The sequence below is a fragment of the Eubalaena glacialis genome, chromosome 14 (assembly GCF_028564815.1).
Source record: "Eubalaena glacialis isolate mEubGla1 chromosome 14, mEubGla1.1.hap2.+ XY, whole genome shotgun sequence".
Lineage (NCBI taxonomy): Eukaryota > Metazoa > Chordata > Mammalia > Artiodactyla > Balaenidae > Eubalaena > Eubalaena glacialis.
The window spans coordinates 84,599,977-84,621,174 of NC_083729.1; the positions used below are offsets into that span (position 1 = coordinate 84,599,977).

A 21,198-nucleotide genomic window follows, 5' to 3' on the forward strand; every position below is an offset into this window, starting at 1 on the left:
GAGGCTGAGTGGGTGGGAGGCGTGGCGGAAAGGGCCCGGTGCGAAGAGGTGCTCCGGGCGGCGGGGCTGGCGGGCTGGCCTGAGCTGGGAGAGCGGGTATTCTCGGCCTCGTCGTTGGCCTTGTTCTCCGTCGGCTGAAGTAGAGGCAGGCGGGCTGGGGGAGAGGAGGGCCGGCGCAGGGTGGGCGGACGGGTGCGTTCGGCCAATCAGGACGCGGCTTCGGCCCGCGCCGCTCTTCCCGCCGTGAGCCGGATGTGGGACGCCTTACCCCCTGGGCTCGTACACTTTGCGCGGTGTTTCTTCCTTTAAAAGGAGGTTTTCCTGGAATGCACGTTAGTTCAGGGCTATGGAAGTATTGTGGTTACTGCTGTATGCTTAACACGCATGCATTTATTTCTACATTCATTCAACTAGTATTGAGTGCCCCCTTCGGGCCAGAACCTTTGTCAGATGCATAGATATAGCAAAGAACAAAACAGATAAGATCCCACCCTCTTAGAGCATGTGTTTTAGTTCGGGAGACAGACAGGAAACGAAATAATTACAGATGAGGCTGAGTACTCAGATTGAGAAAAGCAGAGTCGGGGGAGGGTCCCTTTAGATTAGGGAGTCAGGGAAGATCTTTAAGCAGATTCTGGGGAACGTGTTCAGGCAGAAGGAGCAAGTACAAAAAACGGGCAAAAGAGAAAGAGGCTGACATGGGCGAGGACCAGGATTTTGTAACTGAACAGTGAGTGAGGTCGGGAAGGTAGTCAGGGCCTTTGTAGGTCTTGGTAAGAGGTTTGGAAATTTAGTTACATTTTGGACGTGGTAAGTGACTTACCTGAGTCAGGTGAAAGGGTCAATAATCACGTGGATAAGAGCTTGACACTCAGGGCAGTGATATGGGCTGCTCAGGGAAGTGGCCTGTGGACTGAGAAGTAAGTTTGGTCATCATCATCATATAGATGGCAAAACCATGGGAACAGGTGAGAACACTAGGAAGACCCTGCAGAGAAAATACTTGGGACCAACATTTAGAAGCTGGTTAGAGAAGGAAGAGCTAGAAAAACTCTGAAAAGAGTGGTGTTGTAGAAGCCAAGAGTGTTTCAAGAAGCAGAGTGTTGTCAACTGTTTCAAGTGCTGTTGACTCTCAAGAGGGATGAAGCCGGAAAAGTGACAATTGGGTTTGGCAACATGAAGCTGTGGTGGTGGGCGTGGGAGCCAGATCAGAGGGGTTGAAAAATGAGTAGGAGTTGAGGAAGTGGATACAGAAAGTGTTTTTGAGTTCAGTAACCATCTGCTGAAGAATGTATAATGGTAAAGGGAAGGAGAGAAATCAGGGAAAGACAATTCTGGGAAATAAGGCGTGCCTCTAATTCCCATTTTGAGTTCCCCTCTTGGACACATTCCTCCTTTAGTGCTTTCTATTTCTGTTTTTCTCTTATCCCAAGGTCCAACTCCCTTACTTACATTGGTTGCAGTGCCCGCATTCAAGTAGTCACAAGTCCTCTTGATTCAGTCTCTAAAAATGTCTCTTGCCTCCTTCCTATTTTTACTTTCTTCTTTTTTGTTTGTTTTGACCTCAGCTGAGAGTTATGTTAATCATACTCTTTAGCTTGTGGGAAGCTATCAGGGAAACATGTGAAGTTGTTCTTGTATTTTTTTTTTTTTTAAGTTATCTGCCTAGCGTAATCTTACTTTTGTTTTTGTTTTTTTAAAATTTATTTATTTATTTATGGCTGTGTTGGGTCTTCGTTTCTGTGCGAGGGCTTTCTCTAGTTGTGGCAAGTGGGGGCCACTCTTCATCGCGGTGCGCGGGCCTCTCACTATCGCGGCCTGTTGCGGAGCACAGGCTTCAGACGCGCAGGCTCAGTAATTATGGCGCACGGGCTTAGTTGATCCGCGGCATGTGGGATCTTCCCAGACCAGGGCTCGAACCCGTGTCCCCTGCATTGGCAGGCAGATTCTCAACCACTGCGCCACCAGGGAAGCCCCTGTTCTTGTTTTTTTAATTCTCTTTTATCCCCACTCTTCATTCTTTCCCTTCCCCTTACATGGGCAACCTTTTAGTGTTTGTTGTGTGTCACTATTTTTAATGTGTTCCTATAAAATGTGTGTTATATTATGCATATTTTTTTCATATCACCAATTCTGAACCAGCTGAGATATACATTCTTATTCTCCTTTGGAGGATGAAGAAGCAAACCCTTAGAGCATTTACTTAAAATTTCTCCAGTTAGTAAGTGAAGGAGCTGGAGTTTGAAGCTAAGCCTTCTGATTCTTAAATCTGGAAACTCTCCCCTCCCAGGTCTCTCAGTTCCTTCATCTCTCCCTTCCAAGGATCTTGTTTCTTGGCCTACTCTCATAGGCCACAGCCACTCACCACCGTGGTCACACCCTAGACCTTGTCGTTATCAACAGCTGCGCCTCTCAATCACTCCTGTCTTTCCAGCTTACTCCCTCTTGTTCCCCGACTGCAACAATCCTTTGACCCAGCAGACCTGTATTCTACTTTTCACTGTCTCTCACCTCTCTGCCCTTGTTCCCCTCCTTACTTAGCTTACATTCAATGGTCATTTGGTGTAATCCCTCCCTTTCATATGCCCAAAACCCCTTGCGCTCTTCTTGCCTCCTTACACTTGCTTGACAAAATCACAACTCTGGTTAATCCCAACTCTGCCTACTCTGCTCGCACCCAGTGGTCTCAAGGGGACCCTAAAGCTGCCCAGCATTCATGCTGTATTCCCTGGTTCATCCACTCTCCTTCTAGATGATGATTTCGTATCTTCCTTTCTCTCCTGAAATCTCCAGTACCTCCTCCCCAGCCCTCACCCTTACCTGCTGAGTTTTTGGTTTTTAGCTGCTTCCTTTCTTTAATTTTTTAAAAAATATTTATTTATTTATTTATTTTGGCTGCTCCGGGTCTTAGCTGCGGCATGTGGACTTCTTAGTCGCGGCATGCATGAGAGATCTAGTTCCCTGTCCAGGTATCAAACTCTGGCCCCCTGCATTGGGAGCGTGGAGTCTTACCCACTGGACCACCAGGGAAGTCCCTAGCGGCTTTCTATTTTACTAAGAAAATAAAAGCAATCAAAAGATATCCGCAAGTCCACCAGTGCACCTTCTCCCCTACCTGCATTTTTGCCTGTGTCCTCAGTCTTCCTTTTGCTGTGGATGGACTCTATGCTCTCAGCAAGGCAGCCCCTTTACCTGCTTGAGTGCCTTGTTCAGCAACTTTTACCCTTTCTTCTGCATGATCTCTGTGAATAACGGCCCTCTCAAAGATATCTGGAACCTGTATGTTGTTTTACATGGTAAAAGGGACTTTGTGGATATGATTTTTTAACATTTTTTAAATTAAATTTTATTGTAGTATAGTTGATTTACAATGTTGTGTTAGTTTCTGCTGTACAGCAAAGTGAATCAGTTATACATATACATATATCCACTCTTTTTTAGATTCTGTTCCTATATAGGTCATTACGGAGTGTTGAGTAGAGTTCCCTGTGCTATACAGTAGGTTCTTATTAGTTATCTATTTTATATATAGTAGTGTGTATATGTCATTCCCAATCTCCCAGTTTATCCCTCCCCCCCACATTTCCCCCTTGGTAACCATAAATTTGTTTTCTACATCTGTGACTATTTCTGTTCTGTAAGTAGGTTCATTTGTACCATATTTTTAGATTCCACATATAAGTGATATCATATGATATTTGTCTTTCTCTGTATGACTTACTTCACTCAGTATGACAATCTCTAGGTCCATCCATGTCACTGAAAATGCCATTATTTCATTCTTTTTTATGGCTGAGTTCTGGTTTGGTATCAGGGTGATAGTGGCCACTCAGAATGAGCTTGGGAGTGTTCCTTCCTCTGCAGTTTTTTGGAATAGTTTGAGAAGGAGAGGTGCTAACTCTTCTCTAAATGTTTGATAGAATTCGCCTGTGAAGCCATCTAGTCCTGGACTTTTGTTTGTTGGAAGTTTTTAAATCACAGTTTCAATTTCATTACTTGTGATTGGTCTGTTCATATTTTCTATTTCTTCCTGGTTCAGTCTTGGAAGGTTGTACCTTTCTAAGCATTTGTCCGTTTCTTCTAGGTTGTCCATTTTATGGGCATATAATTGCTTGTAGTAGTCTCTTATGATCCTTTGTATTTCTGTGGTGTCCGTTGTAACTTTTTTGCTTCTAATTTTATTGATTTGAGTCCTCTCCCTTTTTTTCTTGATGAGTCTGGCTAAAGGTTTATCAGTTTTGTTTATCTTCTCAAAGAACCAGCTTTTAGTTTTATTGATCTTTGCTATTGTTTTCTTTGACTCTATTTCATTTATTTCTGCTCTGATCTTTATGATTTCTTTCCTTCTACTAACTTTAAGTTTTGTTTGTTCTTCTTTTTCTAGTTGCTTTAGGTGTAAGGTTAGATTGTTTATTTGAGATTTTTCTTGTTTCCTGAGGTATGATTGTATTGCTACAAACTTCCCTCTTAGAACTGCTTTTGCTGCGTCCCATAGGTTTTGGATTGTCGTGTTTTCATTGTCATTTGTCTCTAGGTATTTTTTGATTTCCTCAGTGATCCATTTTTTTTAATAACTCCTTTCTTTTTATTGCTGAATAGTATTCAGTCTTATGGATAAACCACACTTTGTCTGTCCATTCACTGGTTGATGGGTATTTGGATTGTTTCCACTATTTGACTATTACAAATAACACTGCTACAACATTCAGAGAGGGAGAAGGCAGTGTGAAGACAGAAACAGTGAGAGATTTGAAGACACTAAGCTGTTGGCTGGGAAGATGAAGGAAGGGGCCTATTTCTTACAAGATAAGAAATGTAAGAAACACACCCCTAGAAGCCAGAAAAGGCGTTCTGCCCTCAGAGCCTCAGGAAGGAACCAGCCCTACGAATACCTTGACAATATCGCAGAAACATTGGGATACACATTTCAGACTCTAAAATCCAGAACCGTAAGAGAATAAATTCATGTTGTTTTAAACCACTAAATTTGTGGTAATTTGTCCCAGCAGTAAAAGGAAACTACAGTAAGTCCCCTACATATGAACGAGTTCCGTTCTGAGAGCGCGTTCGTAAGTCCAGTTTGTTCGTAAGTCCAACAAAGTTAGCCTAGGTACCCAACTAACATAATCGGCTATATAGTACTGTACTGTAATAGGTTTCTAATACTTTTCACACAAATAATACATAAAGAAAACAAAAAATAAAACATTTTTAGTCTTTTCTTACTTGAAAAGTACAGTAGTACAGTACAACAGCTGGCATCCAGGGGCTGGCATCGAGTGAACAGGAAAGAAGCGTTACTGACTGGAGGAGGGAGAGAAGGTGGGAGATGGTAGAGCTGCAGGATCATCAGCAATAGGAGACGGAGGGCAAGCTGCAATTTCACTCATGCCTGACGTTGATGGCACAGGTTCTTGTTCCTTGCTGGAACCAGATGCACGTTTGCATCTTTGAAAGTTTGCAACTTGAAGGTTCGTTTAGTAACATATTGTTTAGTCTCCATGTGTTTGTGTTTTTTACAGTTTTTTCCCTGTAATTGATTTCTAATCTCATAGCGTTGTGGTCGGAAAAGATGCTTGGTATGATTTCAGTTGTGGATTTGATTAAGTTAAGGGTCTTGAGATGGGGAGATTATCCTGGATTATCTGGATGGGCCCAATGTAATCACAATGGTCCTTATAAGAGGGATGCAGGAGGGCCAAAGTCAGAGAAGGAGAGGTGATGACAGAAGCAAGAGGTTGGAGTGATGGAAGGAAGGGACCATAAGCCAAGGATTGTAGGTGGCCTCTAGAACCTGAAAAAGGCAAAGAAACAGATTCTTCCATAAAGCCTCTAGAGAGAATGCAGTCCTGCTGACACCTTGATTTTAGACTTCTGACTCATGAACTGCAAGAGAATACATTTATGTTCTATGTACCATTAAGTTTGTGGTAATTTGTTATAGCAGCAGTAGGAGACTAATACAGTCTGTTTGCTTCATTTTTTTCTACCAAGCTGGGGGTTTTTTTTTTTTTTTCATTTTAAAATTAGTTTCTTGACCTCACTTCCCTTTCAACTGCCTTCCTCCCGTTTCTCTTCTTCCTTTACAGCATGAGTCCTTGAAAACCATGTCTCCGTTTTCTCTCTCCAATTTCTCTTCTCCCATCTTCTCTCTTTTTTTGTCCCTCCTATCTTCTCTTGAATCTGTGCCTGTTTGACTTTCTCTTTGTCACCCTGCACTCAAGAAAAACTGTGCTTGTCAATAACCTCTAGGTTGCTAAATCTAATGATCAATTCTCCATCCTCATCTCATTTGACCTGTCAGCTGCATTTGACATAGTTCATTACTCCTTCCTCCCCTGAAATATTTTCTTCACCTACTTGTGGAATGCCACACTCTCCTTCACTAGTTACACATTCCCCATCTCTTCACGGATTCCTCGTTTCCTTCTCTTTAAACTTTTGAAGTATTCTAGGACTCAGCCTTCTGCTTTTTTCTATCTATCCTCATTTTTTGGTCTTCTCGTCTAGTCTTATGGCTTTGAATACCCTCTCTATGCTTACGACATCCACGTTTATATATCCAGCCCAGAACTTTCCCCTAAACTCTAGACTTAAATATCTGGCTCTCTACCCCAGTTGGATGACTAGTAAGTCTCTCAAATCCAGCAGGCCCCAAACTGAGCCCTGACCTTGCCTCCTTTCCCCACAGATATGCTTCTCCTGTAGTCTTCCTCTCTCAGGTCCTGGCAACTCCATTTTATCAGTTGTTCAGGGTAGTGTTGTAGTTATCCTTCATTCTTCTGTTTTTTCTCATGCCCCACGTTTAATCCATCAGGAAATCACGTTGGCTGTACCTTGAGACTATATCCGGTGTCTGACCACTGCCTACCACCTCCACTGCCCCCTCTCTGGTGTGAGCCACCAGCCTCTCTTATCCTGGTTGTTGGTAGTTGCCTCCTAATTGGTCTTCCTGCTTGTCCTTTCAGTTTTCAACATAATAGCCATAGGGATCTTCGTGAAGCATAAGTTAGATCACTTTATTCCTCTTCTCACCACCTTCCAATCATTTCCCTTCTCACTGCTCATGAAAGCCCAAGTCTTTACAGTGGCCCATAAGTAAGGCTTATACACCCCTACCGGTTGTCCCTCCCTTATTCTGACTGATTGGTGCTCCTGCCCTACCAGGCCCCGCAAGTCTGACACCCTGTGACCTCTCTCACTTCCGTGCTTCCCTCTCACTGCTTCCGCCACACTGGCCCCTCAGACGTGCCAGGCATGTTCCTGCCTCTGTACTTGCTGTTTCCCCTGCTTCCATGTAGCTTCCTGCAAATATCTGCACGGTCTTGATTCTGATGTTACCTTCTTGCTGAAATGTTTCCTTGACCACTATATTAAAAATGACCTCCCACCTCCATTCCCCAGTCTTCTTTATTCCCCTTCCATGCTTTACTTTTCCCCATGGCTTTTATCTCCATCTAACATGCCATCCATTTTCTAACTTCTTATTATGAAAGTGTTCAAACATACAGGGACATTGAAAGACTTAGACAGTAAATAGCCTCACACTCACAACTTAAACCCAGTTGTTAACATTTTGCCATATTTTTCCTCTCTATCACACACACACACACACACACACACACACACACACACACACAGTTTTGACTGATTCATTTGAAAGTTGCACACACCATGTCATATCACCCCTAAATTGTTTCCTATGCATCTTCCAAAAGTAAGGATATTCTTCTACATACCATTATATCATTATCACACCTAAGAAAATAAAAATCAATTCCCTAATGTTCCCTGATATCCAGACTGTATTCCAGATTTCGCTGTTTATCCCCAAAATGTTGTTTATAGTTAATTTTTTTGTTTGACCAAGGATTGGCTGAAAGTTCAGACATTGTTTTTGGTTTGTATGACTCTTTGGTTTCTTTTGCTCAAGAAGAATCCCCTACTTTTCTTTTTATTTATTTATTTATTTTTTTGACATTGACTTTTTTAAGAGCTAACTGTCCCATATTCTGGATTTGTCTAAATGTTTTCTTCTGATATCATTTAACTTGTTCCTCTAGCCCTTATATTTCTTATAAACTGGAAGTTAGATTTAAAGTCTTGGTTAAATTTAGGTTAAGCATATTTGGCAAAAGTATTTTACGGATGATGCTCTGAATTTCATATTTTGTCCCGTAAGGAGATGAGTAAGTTTCAAGTTGTCTCATTTTTAGAGAGGCTACATCTGATTGTTTGGTTAACGTGGTGACTGCTAGGTCTTTCGTTGTAAAAGACATTTTTCCCTTTGCAGTTAGCAAGTAATCTGTGGGCAGTTCTTTGGAATATTCTATTTAGTTTACATATTTGTGTTGCTTATTCTGTATCCCTGCTGGGATTAGAACCTAGTCTGTCTGACATGATAGCCCATCCCTCATCCTTATGTCAGCATCTTATCTTTTCTCTCTTGCCTGGCATCATGGTTATATATATCTGTTGTTCTGCTGGTTTGTGAGCTTATCAGAGGCAGCGACTTTTTCTTACCAGTGTTATATCCCATATAGTGCTTTAGGTTTGCAGTAGCTGCATAGTGGATATTTGTCCAGATTGGCAGGAAGCATCAGAAACCCATCACCCCACAAGAAACCCGAACTACAGAGGTTCTAGCCATAGAATATTAGAGTTGGAAAAGATCTTGTTGGGAAATGTGCTGTGAACTTCCACCCTGGGACAGGTCCCAGCCCCTGTTTAGACGTAGGAAATGTCCTGCTGAAGGTTTCCTGAGCAAGTGTTTTGTTCCACTGCTGTCAGCCACAATGAAGAACTCTCCTTCAGGGACCCGTGGATGCCACCACAGTACCTCCTCACCTTCAGAGCAGGTGTTCTCCATGGCCCTGCCCAGGAAGGCCCCTCTCAGTACTCCTGGCACCCCAGTCCTTGAAGACTTTCCTCAGAATGATGACGAGAAGGAGCGGCTGCAGCGGAGGCGCTCCAGGGTCTTTGACCTGCAGTTCAGCACAGACTCGCCTCATTTGCTGGCCTCCCCCTCCAGTAGGTGAGTGGGCGCTGGGCTGCCTTGTTGTGGTGGCCACCTTGACGTGGGTTACGTGGGTTTGCATCACCACAATACCTTGTGGATTCTGGGTCTGGATTTTGAAAAGATCCAGTGTCGTTGATCCTTGCCAGAGTTGTTTGTTTTTCTTTTCTTTCCTTTAGGAATGTTGATGTTTCAGCTACGATTCCTAAGTTTACAAACACACAGATTACTGAGCATTACTCCACCTGTATCAAACTGTCTGCTGAAAACGTGAGTATCTGCCGGTTTAATCAGTGAAGATTTTGCAGCTTGATCAGAGAGGAAATCTAGTCTTCTTGATTCTGTAGAGAATGCATGATCAGTGATTGTGCACTTTTATTCTCTAGCGACTCTTCTCAGTGCTGGTGTTTTAAATGTGGTTTTACTGTTTCTTATAGACCTTTGGTGCCCCTCTGACAAGTTGCCTGCCCCCTGCGGTGTGTCACGAGGCAGCACACTAGGGGTTAATAGTGTAGTTCTGGAGCTAGATAGTAGATAGATAGTAGGGTTGTGGGCTAATTGTGAGCCCTAGATCTAGCCTGAGTTGGAATCCTGTCACTTACAAAGCTGTGTGGCCTTGGCAAGTCACTCAGCCACTGTGCTGCAGGGTGGTCCTCCTCTGTAAAATGGGAATGAGAATAGTCCCTGCCTGAGAGTTGTTCTGAGGGTCACTGAGCCCCTCTGTGTCAGGGCTTAGAACAGGACCTGCACACAGGGACACTCAGGAATTATGTGCTGTCACTCCAGACCTTGAGAATGAGGAAGTACACACATGGATTTAGCTGTATCACCAGACGTTTGTGGGAATGGATATCTGTGTTGAGATGTGGGATATTCCTGTTTAAAAGCTTAACTTCCCATGACAGGGTAGCATTATTTATAGGCTATAAATAACAAACCTTTCTAAAACTTTCTGTTTTCAGAAAATCACCACCAAGAATGCTTTTGGCTTGCACTTGATTGATTTTATGTCAGAGATTCTTAAACAGAAAGATGCCGAACCGACCAACTTTAAAGTAAGAAGGATGTTCACCTTCTCTTGCATCTGAATTAATGCTAGTGATTGCTAATCCTTAGCATAGCACAGTAATTGAATTCTACAAATACATGAGAGCCTTCCTTGTTTAAGACATTTTATTAGCTACTTTACTTTCTTTCCTTAACTGATGAAATGTAGAAAATATCTTTCTGTTATGTTTTTTTTTTATTCCCTGTGTTAGGGGAATCTTTGTCATTTTTTTCTTAAGGGCAAGTACATATTTTATGCAGATTGCTGTGTTTTGCCTGTTCAGCTGCTCCTTTTTTATGATCACCATGAGTACAGCTCTGCTTGTTTGACTAGGTGGCTGCCGGCACTCTGGATGCCAGCACCAAGATCTATGCTGTTCGCGTAGATGCCGTCCATGCTGATGTATACAAAGTCCTTGGGGGGCTGGGCAAGGATGCACCATCTCCGGAAGAAGAAGAGGGCCATGGTGCAGGTACATGGGTTGGGATCTGGATGTAAGGGGCTTTTTTAAAGGGTGTAGCAGGTAGTTATTTGAGTAACATACTGAAATGAAGTCACAAGAAATCACTTCTCTCATTCTGTTGAAGACATGGATGTTTTCAGAATTATATTTGAGAAGATACTCAAACACTAGATTTGTTTTTCTTTGGAAAAGAGAAGGACCTTATAAAAGCTTTTAGATTTTATTTAGACAAGATTGAGTAAATATCACCAACTAGGGAGCTTCTGATTTGGGGGGTCTTTGGAAATTGACTTGTATCAGAAACCAAATACTTAATCTAGTAGTTTGGTTTCTCCCTAAGCTGCAGATTAGACGTGCCTGCTGCTTTGAGGGGATGGCATGTGTTTTAATTACGATCACTCTAGAGTTTTGAAGAACTTGAATTGATAAGTTCAGTTACATGCTCCAAAGCAGCCCCTGCAGTGCACGGTCTTACTCCTTGTAGATGGAAGTGCAACCGAAACAGGAACAACCAAGAAGGCTCCAAAGCCAAGGAAGAAGCACTTGTACAAAACCATCGAGCAGAATATAAACAACCTCAACGTCTCCGAAGCAGATCGAAAGTGTGAGGTGAGAAACTGTGTGCCCAGTGTAGTCTCTGACTAATTCAGAGGCTCAGTGGCAGAAACTTGCTGCTATGTGCTTGTTCAGGCCTCCAGGGAGTAAAATATTCAACTGGTGTCTCTGCATTGTCATCCTTTAGCTTTACAGCGAAGACTGACAGGGGTAGGTCCCTGCTTTTCCCTCAATATTTCAGAATGATTGAGTAGAACGAGATGGCAAATTACTGAGAAAACCAATTGATTAAAATATTAATTTTCTTCTGTAGTACATGCAGCAGTGGTGATGACAGCTAACATTTATTGTGTGTCTACCAGGCACACTGTGCTGCCCAAGGCCCGTGACCTGTGTTAACCCATTCTGTCCTTACAACATCCTTGCTACATTTTATGAAGAGGTAATTGAGGTGCAGGGCTGTGGAGGAACTTGTCCAAGATGACGTAATTAGTAAGTAAACTGGGGTTTGAAACTAAGTGGTCTGGCTCCGGAGTCCATGCTCTAAACAACCTTACATGATTTAGCAAATCCTGAGGAATCTGCTTAAAGGAATGGTACCAGAGGCCTCTTTATAAATTAGCAGTTAATTTAAAGCAAACAGATATTGCTACAATTTAAAAAAAAATTTTGCTATTAAAAACAATTTCAGTGAACATTCTTGTACCTGTTTGCATTCTTCTGGGAGTATATTTGTAAGAAAATTCTGAGACATGAAATTTCCATTGCCCTCACAAAAAGGTTATACCAACTTACTCTCCCACCAACGATGGACTAGATTATTTCTTTCTCTTACCTGCATCCCACCAACGATGGACTAGATTATTTCTTTCTGTTACCTTTCTCTTTCTTTCTCTTACCTTATTACTTAGTAATTAAGGTCACGAGACTGGAATTGATCACCAAGGGAATAAGTGTATGTGGAAAAAGGACTGGGCCCGGATACCCCTGTCTTAACAGTTCAGAGAGCTGAATAAGAAACGTCCAGTAGGTGGGGGAAGACCAGGAGAGTGTGGTATTGAAATGAGAGTTTTAGGGAGGATGGAGTGGTCAACCATGTCAAATATGGCAGCCTGAGGCCATGGTGAGCTTGGCGAAGGGGCCCTGGGGAGCTGCAGCTCAGACCTCCAAGGAAGGGGTGCTGCTTGGCTGATGCTGGTGTCCCTGAGTTTGGAGGACGGGCTTGGGGGCCCAGGACCCAGACGTCTGAGGAGGGAATGCCCACTGGTGCTGGTGTCTCTTATTGGCACCCAGCAAGGTTGGTTCTGTGAGTATAAGGAAAAAGTACAAGTTAAATTCAGCTACTGCCCAGGTAGGACCTGCTGCTGCTGGGGTGGTGAATCACTGCTGGGTGACATTCCCAGGAACAGGAATCCTGCAGAAAGAAGTGGGTCCCTTCTCCTTCCTCCAGCCCTGCCACCTCCCTCTAGTGCCCCCTTTTGGTGGAGCCCAATAGGGAGCTGCTGGCACAGCTGAAGTGTAGTCTCCAACCCAGCATCACAGAGCAAAGTATAGAAGGTAGGTTTGGAGCTGAGTGGCAATAGCTTAATAACTGCCAGAGAGGCAAAGTCTTGTAATATCTACTTCCAAGAAGGTTCTGTTGTCGGGGACAGGGAGAAAGCAAATATGAAAAATGTTACCTGTTGGGAAATCTAGGTAAAAGTTACACAGAGATTCATATTACTATTTCAACATTCTTGTAGGTTTGAAATTTTTCAAAATGAATTGGGCAGGGGGAAACAAATGGGAAGGGAGGCAGTTTTTTAGAAGAGTTTTGCTATAAATTGGGGCAGAGTAATGGAATGGCAAATGGAGGGGAAAGTAAGGTCCTGAGTTTTTGTGTTTTTTTGTTTTTGTTTTTTTAAAGAATGATGTAGTATTTATTGACATGGGAATATTTGCACAGTATATTCTTTTTTAATTTTTAAAAATTATTTTTGAGGTGTAATTTATTTACAATGTTATATTAGTTTCAGGTGTACAACATAGTGATTCAAAATTTTTATAGATTATACTTCATTTAAAGTTATAAACTATTGGCTCTATTCCCTGTGCTGTACAATATATTCTTGTAGCTTATTTATTTTATACATAGTAATTTGTACCTCTTAATCCCCTACCCCTATCTTGCCCCTTCCCTTTCCCTCTCCCCACTGGTAAACACTAGTTTGTTCTCTATATCTTTGAGTCTGTTTCTATTTTGTTATATACGTTCCTTTGTTTTATTTTTTAGATTTCACATATAAGTGATAACATACAGTATTTGTCTTTCTCTGTCTGGCTTATTTCACTAAGCATAATAACCTTCAGCCATGTCGAGGTCCAGCCATGCTGTTGCAAACAGCGAAACATCATTTTTTTTTTTATGGCTAAGTAGTATTCCATTGTGTGTGTGTGTGTGTGTGTGTACGTACACACACACACACATACACACAGCATCTTCTTTATCCATTCATCTGTTGACGGATACTTAAGTTGCTTCCATATCTCGGCTCTTGTAAATAATGCCTCTATGAACATTGGGATGCATGTATCTTTTCAAATCAGTGTTTTCGTTTTCTTCAGATATATACCCAGGAGTGGAATTGCTGGATCAAATGGTAGTTTTGTTTTTAATGTTTCGGGAACCCTCCATAGTGGCTGCACTAATTTACATTCCCACCAACTATATACAAGGGTTTCCTTTTCTCCACATCCTTATCAGCATTTGTTATTTGTGGTCTTTTTTATTTTTAATTTATTTATTTTATTTTTGGCTGCGTTGGGTCTTTTTTGCTGCGCACAGGCTTTCTCTAGTTGCAGTGAGTGGGGGCTACTCTTCATTGCAGTGCACAGGCCTCTCATTGCAGTGGCTTCTCTTGTTGCGGAGCATGGGCTGTAGGCGCGCGGGCTTCAGTAGTTGTGGCACATGGGCTCTAGAGTGCAGGCTCAGTAGTTGTGGCGCACGGACTTAGTTGCTCCGCGGCATGTGGGATATTCCCGGACCAGGGCTTGAACCTGTGTCCCCTGCATTGGCCGGCAGATTCTTAACCACTGCGCCACCCGGGAAGTCCCTGTTTATCGTCTTTTTTAATGATAGCCATTCTGACATGTGCGAAGTGATATCTCATTTTAGTTTTGATTTGCATTTCTCTGATGATTAGCAGTGTTGAACATCTTTTCATGTGTCTGTTTGCTATCTGTGTGTCTTCTTTGGAAAAATGTCTGTTTACATCTTCTGCCCATTTTTTGATTGGGTTGTTTGTTTTTTTTGATATTGAGTTGTATGAGCTGTTTATATATTTTGGATATTAACCGCTTATCGTTCATATCATTTGCAATTATTTCCTCCCAGTCAAGTAGGTTGTCTTTTCATTTTGTCGATGGTTTCCTTTGCTGTGCAAAAGTGTTTGAGTTTAATTAGGTCTCATTTGTTTATTTTTGCTTTTGTTTCCTTTGCCTTAGGAGACAGATCCAAAAAAATAACTGCTACAATTTATGTCAAAGAGTGTTCTGGCTGTGTATTCTTCTAGGAGTTTCATGGTTTCCAGTCTTACATTTAGGTCTTTAATCCATTTTGTGTTTATTTTTGTGTATGGTGTTAGAGAGTGTTCTAACTTCATTCTTTTGTATGTAGCTGTCCAGTTTTCCCAGCACCACTTATTGAAGAGATCATTTTTTTCCCCATTGTTTATTCTTGCCTCCTTTGTCATAGATTAATTGACCATAAGTGCGTGGGTTTATTTCTGGGCTTTCTATCCTGTTCCACTGATCTATGTGTCTGTTTTTTGTGCCAATACCATACTGTTTAGATTACTGTAGCTTTGTAGTGTAGTCTGAAGTCTGGGAGTGTGAATCCTCCAGCTCTGTTCTTCTTTCTCAGGATTGTTTTGGCCATTTGGGGTCTTTTGTGTTTCCATACAAATTTTATAATTATTTGTTCTAGTTCTGTGAAAAATGCCTTTTTGTTGTTGTTTGTTTTTTTAAATGGGAGAATTAACAGCATGTTTACTTGTTGATGGCAACAGTCTAGTGGAGAAGGAATTATTGATGATGCAGAAAAGGGAGGAGAAATGCTAGGGTGGTGTTTGAGCAGGTGAGAAGGGCAAGGATTGAATGGCTTGGATGGGGCTTGTCTGAGGAGCACAGTGGCTGATGAGAGGTGGGGCTTGAGTGTGTGCACATGGGTGCATTCTGGATATTCTCTTCTGGTTGTGTTTCCCCTTCCACCCCACACCCTCACCCCCATCAGTGAAATAAGCCAGATCTTCAACTGACAGTGAGTATAGAGGAGGAAAGTGTTGGAGGTTTGAAGAGAGGATAAGGTAGTAGGGAGTCATCTAGGAGGATGGGGGAGTGGAGGGACTAGGGGAATGTAGTTTGATGGCCAGACAACACTTAGGGTTTCCCTGAGGGCACTGGAGGATGGATTTACAGTGAGGTCAGTCAGCCTGACTTTGTGTCTTTTTTTTTTTTTTTGGCTCTGTCGGGTCTTTGTTGCGGTACATGGAATCTTCGTTGCAGCATGCGGGTCTTTCATCGAGGTGCGCAGGCTCTTCGTTGTGACGGGTGGGCTTCTCTCTAGTTGTGGCTCACAGGCTCCAAAACACACGGGCTCAGTAGTTGTGGCGCGCAGGCTTAGTTGCCCCGCAGCATGTGGGATCTTAGTTCCCCCGCAGTATGTGGGATCTTAGTTCCCCGACCAGGGATGGAACCTGCGTCCCCTGTATTGGAAGGTGGATTCTTAACCACTGGACCACCAGGGAAGTCCCATGACTTTGTGTCTTTCTCCAGCCATGACTGGCTGTGTGGGTGCAAGCATGGAGTAGGCAGAAAGTTAGATTTAACAAAGGATTGTGTTTAGCTGAGTGAAGGTGACACAGCTGAAAGGAGAGCTGGAGCTGAGAATGTGTGCAAGGGGGTGGTTGTGATCATTGCTTGTGGAATTTTAGCTGGGAAAAGAGGTGTGTGAAGGACAGTGTAAAGCCATGTGACCAGTAGACTGTAGGGCCTGATGGGACCAAAGGCTTCTTGGCGTTGGAGACAAGGTGTAGGCTGGAAAGACAAGAGGTGGTTGTCAGAGAGGGGCACTTGGAATTGAGCATACAGAGAGGTTGCAGTCCTGGTTAATGATTCAATTCAGAAAACAGGCCAGGGAGCAAAAGGCAGAAGGGGCAGGGGGTCATGCTAGGATCCCATGAGTCTTGGGGTTCTTAGGATGAAGCACAAGACCACTGAAGGAGAGGATATCAAGGAACTGAGAGGCCAGAATATTGGATGGGTCTACATGGATAGTGAAATTACCAGAAACCACGACAGCAGTAATGTTGGAGAACAGGAGTGAGTCAGGAGCTAATATTAAAATCTTCTAAGAAGGGGGTAGGCTTGTGACCTGGGGACTAGAAGGTGATTGCAACAGGGTGGTAGAGTCTGATGGGCAGAGGGTGGTAGAGTCTGATGTTACATTCAAAGGTGAGGGTTGTAGGAATTGGGAAGGAGAATAGTCTGGAAGCTGCGATGAGGAGCAAGGAAATCACCTATCTGACGTCTAGGCCAGTGGTGTGAGGGCTGCGGGAGAGGAAGCAGCCGTGCTGGGGAGACGGTGTCCTCGGGCAATACCGTGTTTCCTTAGAGCAGTGCTTCCCAGGCTTTTGTCATGACACCCCCACACACACACACCACTGAGCCTTTTTAGATGTTTTGTTCCTATCCCTCTTCCTTGAAATTAATTCCAAAGGAATACAATTTTGCCAGGTAAGGTCAAGGTTGGAGAGGCATAAATTATTGTAATTTCTAAGATATTTCTCACCTTCCCCCAGGAACCAGTTCCCACCCCCTTGAGAGGATGTCGTCTCAGGCAGATGGTAGTGGTGAGGCTGAGCATGTGGTGGCTGGGAGTGAGGGGCCTGGCTGCGGTCACTCTGGCTGATGGGGTCCGGGCAGGACGGTTCTCCAGCCCGTGTTGGGGTGAGGACTGTGTGCGGACGGGGGTGGCTGGGGCAGGGCCCCGAGGCCGAGGCCCAAGAGCCAGGGTAGAGGTGAGGGGGCCAGGCTCTTTAGGGGAGGGAGTTGTATTCTTTTTTTCTATCTATGGGTCAGCATTGGAGGCAGACCATGTAAAGTTCAGATCCTGGTTTTACTGTCTTAGTTGTGTGGCCTGGGAAAAGTCTCCGAATCTCACTTTGTCAAACTAAAAACAGATATCCCTGAGTTTTGTGTTAGTGGGTCAGTATTTGTCAAAGTGCTTTGTCCATGGTAATATGTTATACACATCTGAAGGGGAGCCATAAAATCCTCTCCCACCTAACCTTCCCTTCCCCAATTCTCCTTGTTTTTTCACCTTCCCAGGTAATCTGAATATTTACTTCACCATCATTCTTGCTTGTGCTTTTGGTTCTGCACTGAAATGTTCAATTCAACAGCATGGTTGGAAATTCTCTTTTCCTACCATCTTGTGTCTTCCCAGGTAGACCCGATTCTAGGGAGCCTGAGGAGGCTTGCACTGGCCTCTCCCATTGTTGTAAAGAGAGAACGAAAGAGCAGCAATGCTGCTCCCTTCAAGCCTGCGGCTGTCGGGCTTTGGTCTATTTATGCAAGTGAAGACAACAGAATCTTGAGGAAACACCAAGAACCCCGATCTGGGAAGCTTTTTTTGCTCTGTAATCTGTGGTAAACGTAGAATAACTGAAAGTTTGGAAGCTAAAAAAGAAGGGGGGGTGGTGGGCACAAACTTAAAATCTGAAGTTTCAGCTATTCATTGAACCTGCATTCTCTTGGCAATGGCGGGAGATTAGACAGCAGGTGTTCTGTGGGTGTGTCTGGACCAGCTGAGAACCCTTGTTTGTATAGGAGCTGATCTATTTTGGACACAGCTCTCTGCCGTGTGCAGAATTCTTGCTGTCACGGGGATTCCAGCCTGATTATGCTCCAGTCCTTCAGACCAGGAGGGCACAAATAGACACAATGTAAGGAAGGTCAAGGCACATACTCAGGAGACCAGAGTGGGTGGAGGTCAGAGCTTCCGGAAGAGGTGAGATTTGAACTGGGCTGTGAAGGGAGGGTAGGTGTTTGTCAGGTGGTGACAAGAAGATGATTCTAGGCAGAGGCATAAGCAAAGGTCACGAAGCAGGAAAAGTTCTGGTTCCTTAGGAAGCTGGACATTGTGCAAGTTGGGCTAGAGCTGTGGATTTTCTCATAAGGCTGAAACAACCCTAGACTTTGTCATGTAGTCTGCTGTCTACCAAGGCCTTCTCTTACTGTTTCTCTTCCTTGCTGGGATCCTTGTTTCAAAAAGTTCATTTATCCAGACTGTACAGTCGGCAATAATTCATTTTCCCACAAATCACTCAAAGATGTAAGTCAAATCTAATTTACATGAAAGAACCATTGTTCTCACACTGACATGATCTAATTCTAGGCAAAAGTGAGGAAAGTTATCTTAGCGTTTCAGCTTTAATGTGGGTCAGTGTACAGTTTTCATGTTGACTCTTTGAAAGGCTGAGTTTCATTAACTACTTGAGACCTCTAGGGGTGTTGGGGTCCAGGTGGGAAACCATTGCTCTGGTGAGCATTTGAGGAAGGGAATGGGAATAGCACCACTGGTATTTTTAGGAAAAGAAGTAGGAGAGACCAGAGACAAGGGTTAACTCAGGCGAGGGTTATATTGGTGGCAGTGAGGATGGGAAGAAGGGGTAGGTGGTAGAGACACACTAGGAGGAAAACCCACCAGGCCAGGTAACTGACCGGGTGAGGGGTAAGGAGACGGAGAACGTGGAGGTGCCGTATGTGCTGCTCTGGGACTAGCTTATCGGGAAGCGAGAGAAGACTCTCAGTTCTGGTGAGGTTGGGCTCAGGGTTAAGGGGGCCGGAAAAGAGCCAGAGAGCCACACCTGTCCTCAGAATTAAGGGCCCCTCTCTCCATAGTAGCCACATCCTGAGACATGAGGAAGACCTGTGAACCTGGTACCTGACCTTTTTCCTGTCACCGGGCCTCCTGTAGAGTCCCAGGTGGCTTCTGCCCTCTTGCCACACACGCATGTGCCTTGCCTTGTTCTCCTTTGGGGCTTGGTGACACATGGTTATGCCACTCCTGCTCCTTGACCCCAGCCTTGGGGGTCTTCTGACAACCTCTCCCATGTTTAACCCGGACATCTAACCCTGCTGACTCTGCCTGTCCTTTGCCCGGATCTCTTACTCGTGTTCTTCCAAATCTTTGAAAATATTTCTGTTCAGAGGAGTGATGGGATTCTGCGAACAGATCCATCACGCAGGCTTTTTAAGTCAGCGGAATTTGTTGTGGTAGCATTCTACTAGAGATAGACGTTTAAAAACGGTGACCGTGGAAAGAGACCAGCAGAAGGATACTGTCCAGGTATACTGTAAATAACCAGATTTTTTTAAAATTAGTTTTTATTGGAGTAGAGTTGCTTTACAATGTTGTGTTAGTTTCTGCTGTACAGCAAAGTGAATCAGCTACACGTATACATATATCCCCTCTTTTTTGGATTTCCTCCCTATTTAGGTCACCACAGAGCATTGAGTAGAGTTCCCTGTGCTGTACAGTATGTTCTCATTAGTTATCTATTTTATACATAGTATCAATAGTGTATATATGTCAATCCCAATCTCCCAATTCATCCCACACCCACTTCCCCCCCGGTATCCATACTTCTGTTCTCTACGTTTGTGTCTCTATTTCTGCTTTGCAAATAAGTTAATCTATATCGTTTTTCTAGATTCCACATATAAGTGATAGTATACAATATTTTTCTCTTTTTGACTTCACTCTGTATGACAATCTCTAGGTCGATCCACGTCTCTGCAGATTGCACAATTTCCTTCCTTTTTATGGCTCAGTAATATTCCATTGTGTATATGTACCACATTTTCTTTATCCATTCTTCTGCTGATGGACATTTAGGTTGCTTCCATGTCCTGGCTATTGTAACTAGTGCTGCAATGAACATTGGGGTGTATGTATCTTTTTGAATTATGGTTTTCTCCGGGTCTATGCCCAGGAGTGGGATTGCTGGGTCAAGTGGTAGTTCTATTTTTAGTCTTTTAAGGAACCTCCATTCTGTTCTCCACAGTGGCTGCATCAATTTACATTCCCACCAACAGTGTAAGAGGGTTCCCTTTTCTCCACACCCTCTCCAGCATTTATTGTTTGTGGATTTTTAGGTGATTGCCATTCTGACCAGTGTGAGGTGATACCTCATTGTAGTTTTGATTTGCATTTCTCTAATAGTTAGATGTTGAGCATCTTTTCATGTGTTTGTTGGCCATCTGTATGTCTTCTTTGGAGAAATGTCTATTTAAGTCTTCTGCCCATTTTTTGATTGGGTTGTTTGTAAACAAACAGATTGACACGGTATAAGCTTGTCACCATTTACTGTGTACATTTATCCATCTGACCACGTACAGCCCTCCTTTTGAACTGGGATGGGATTTTACCCGATCAATTAGAAAGGCCCTCCCTCTTTTTTGATCATGTGCAGAGACATTTCAATCCAGTATATGCAGCTGTGAATGAGCAGGGTCCAGTGAATGAGATTTTCTATTTCCTTTGGCTACATCCCGTAATGCTGGGTTCCCTCTGTTTTTCTGCTCAGATCGATCCCATGTTCCAGAAGACGGCAGCCTCGTTTGACGAGTGCAGTACAGCAGGGGTGTTTCTCTCCACCCTCCACTGCCATGACTATAGAAGTGAGCTGCTCTTTCCCTCCGATGTCCAGACTCTCTCCACTGGAGAACCTCTTGACTTGCCGGATTTAGGTTGGGTGGAAATGACCGATTTAAAAGGTAGGTCCACGTGATGCCTTTTAGCAGAGCAGTTCAGTCATCAGAGAAGTTTCTACATAACCATGGGTGTAGTAAGCCCATCATGCTCTTCTGTTGCTTATTTGCCCAGAAGGTTCCTCTGGAATGACAAAGTGGGCATTTTTTCGGGAGAAACTAAGTTTTCGTCCTGTCTGCAGCATGGAGTCTTCAACAGTACTAGCCAGTGCTCGTGGTCTGTATGTGCCACGTCCTTCAGGTGCCCTGCTAGCAGTCAGTTCTCACAGTCACCCTGGAGTGTCAGAGTTTTGGACTTGGGAG

The 21,198-nt window shown here is 43.5% G+C and overlaps 1 protein-coding gene across 1 annotated transcript in view; it reads left to right on the forward strand.

The window, feature by feature from the left end:
- The window catches only part of NCAPH (non-SMC condensin I complex subunit H), a 37,771-nt gene that overhangs the window by 35 nt on the left and 16,538 nt on the right, over positions 1-21,198 (forward strand). The window contains exons 2-7 of the mRNA XM_061210917.1: positions 8,815-9,034; positions 9,196-9,286; positions 9,979-10,071; positions 10,398-10,536; positions 11,012-11,136; positions 20,712-20,901. Coding sequence (XP_061066900.1) covers positions 8,815-9,034; positions 9,196-9,286; positions 9,979-10,071; positions 10,398-10,536; positions 11,012-11,136; positions 20,712-20,901 — 858 coding nt within the window. The remainder of the gene's footprint in view (positions 1-8,814; positions 9,035-9,195; positions 9,287-9,978; positions 10,072-10,397; positions 10,537-11,011; positions 11,137-20,711; positions 20,902-21,198) is intronic.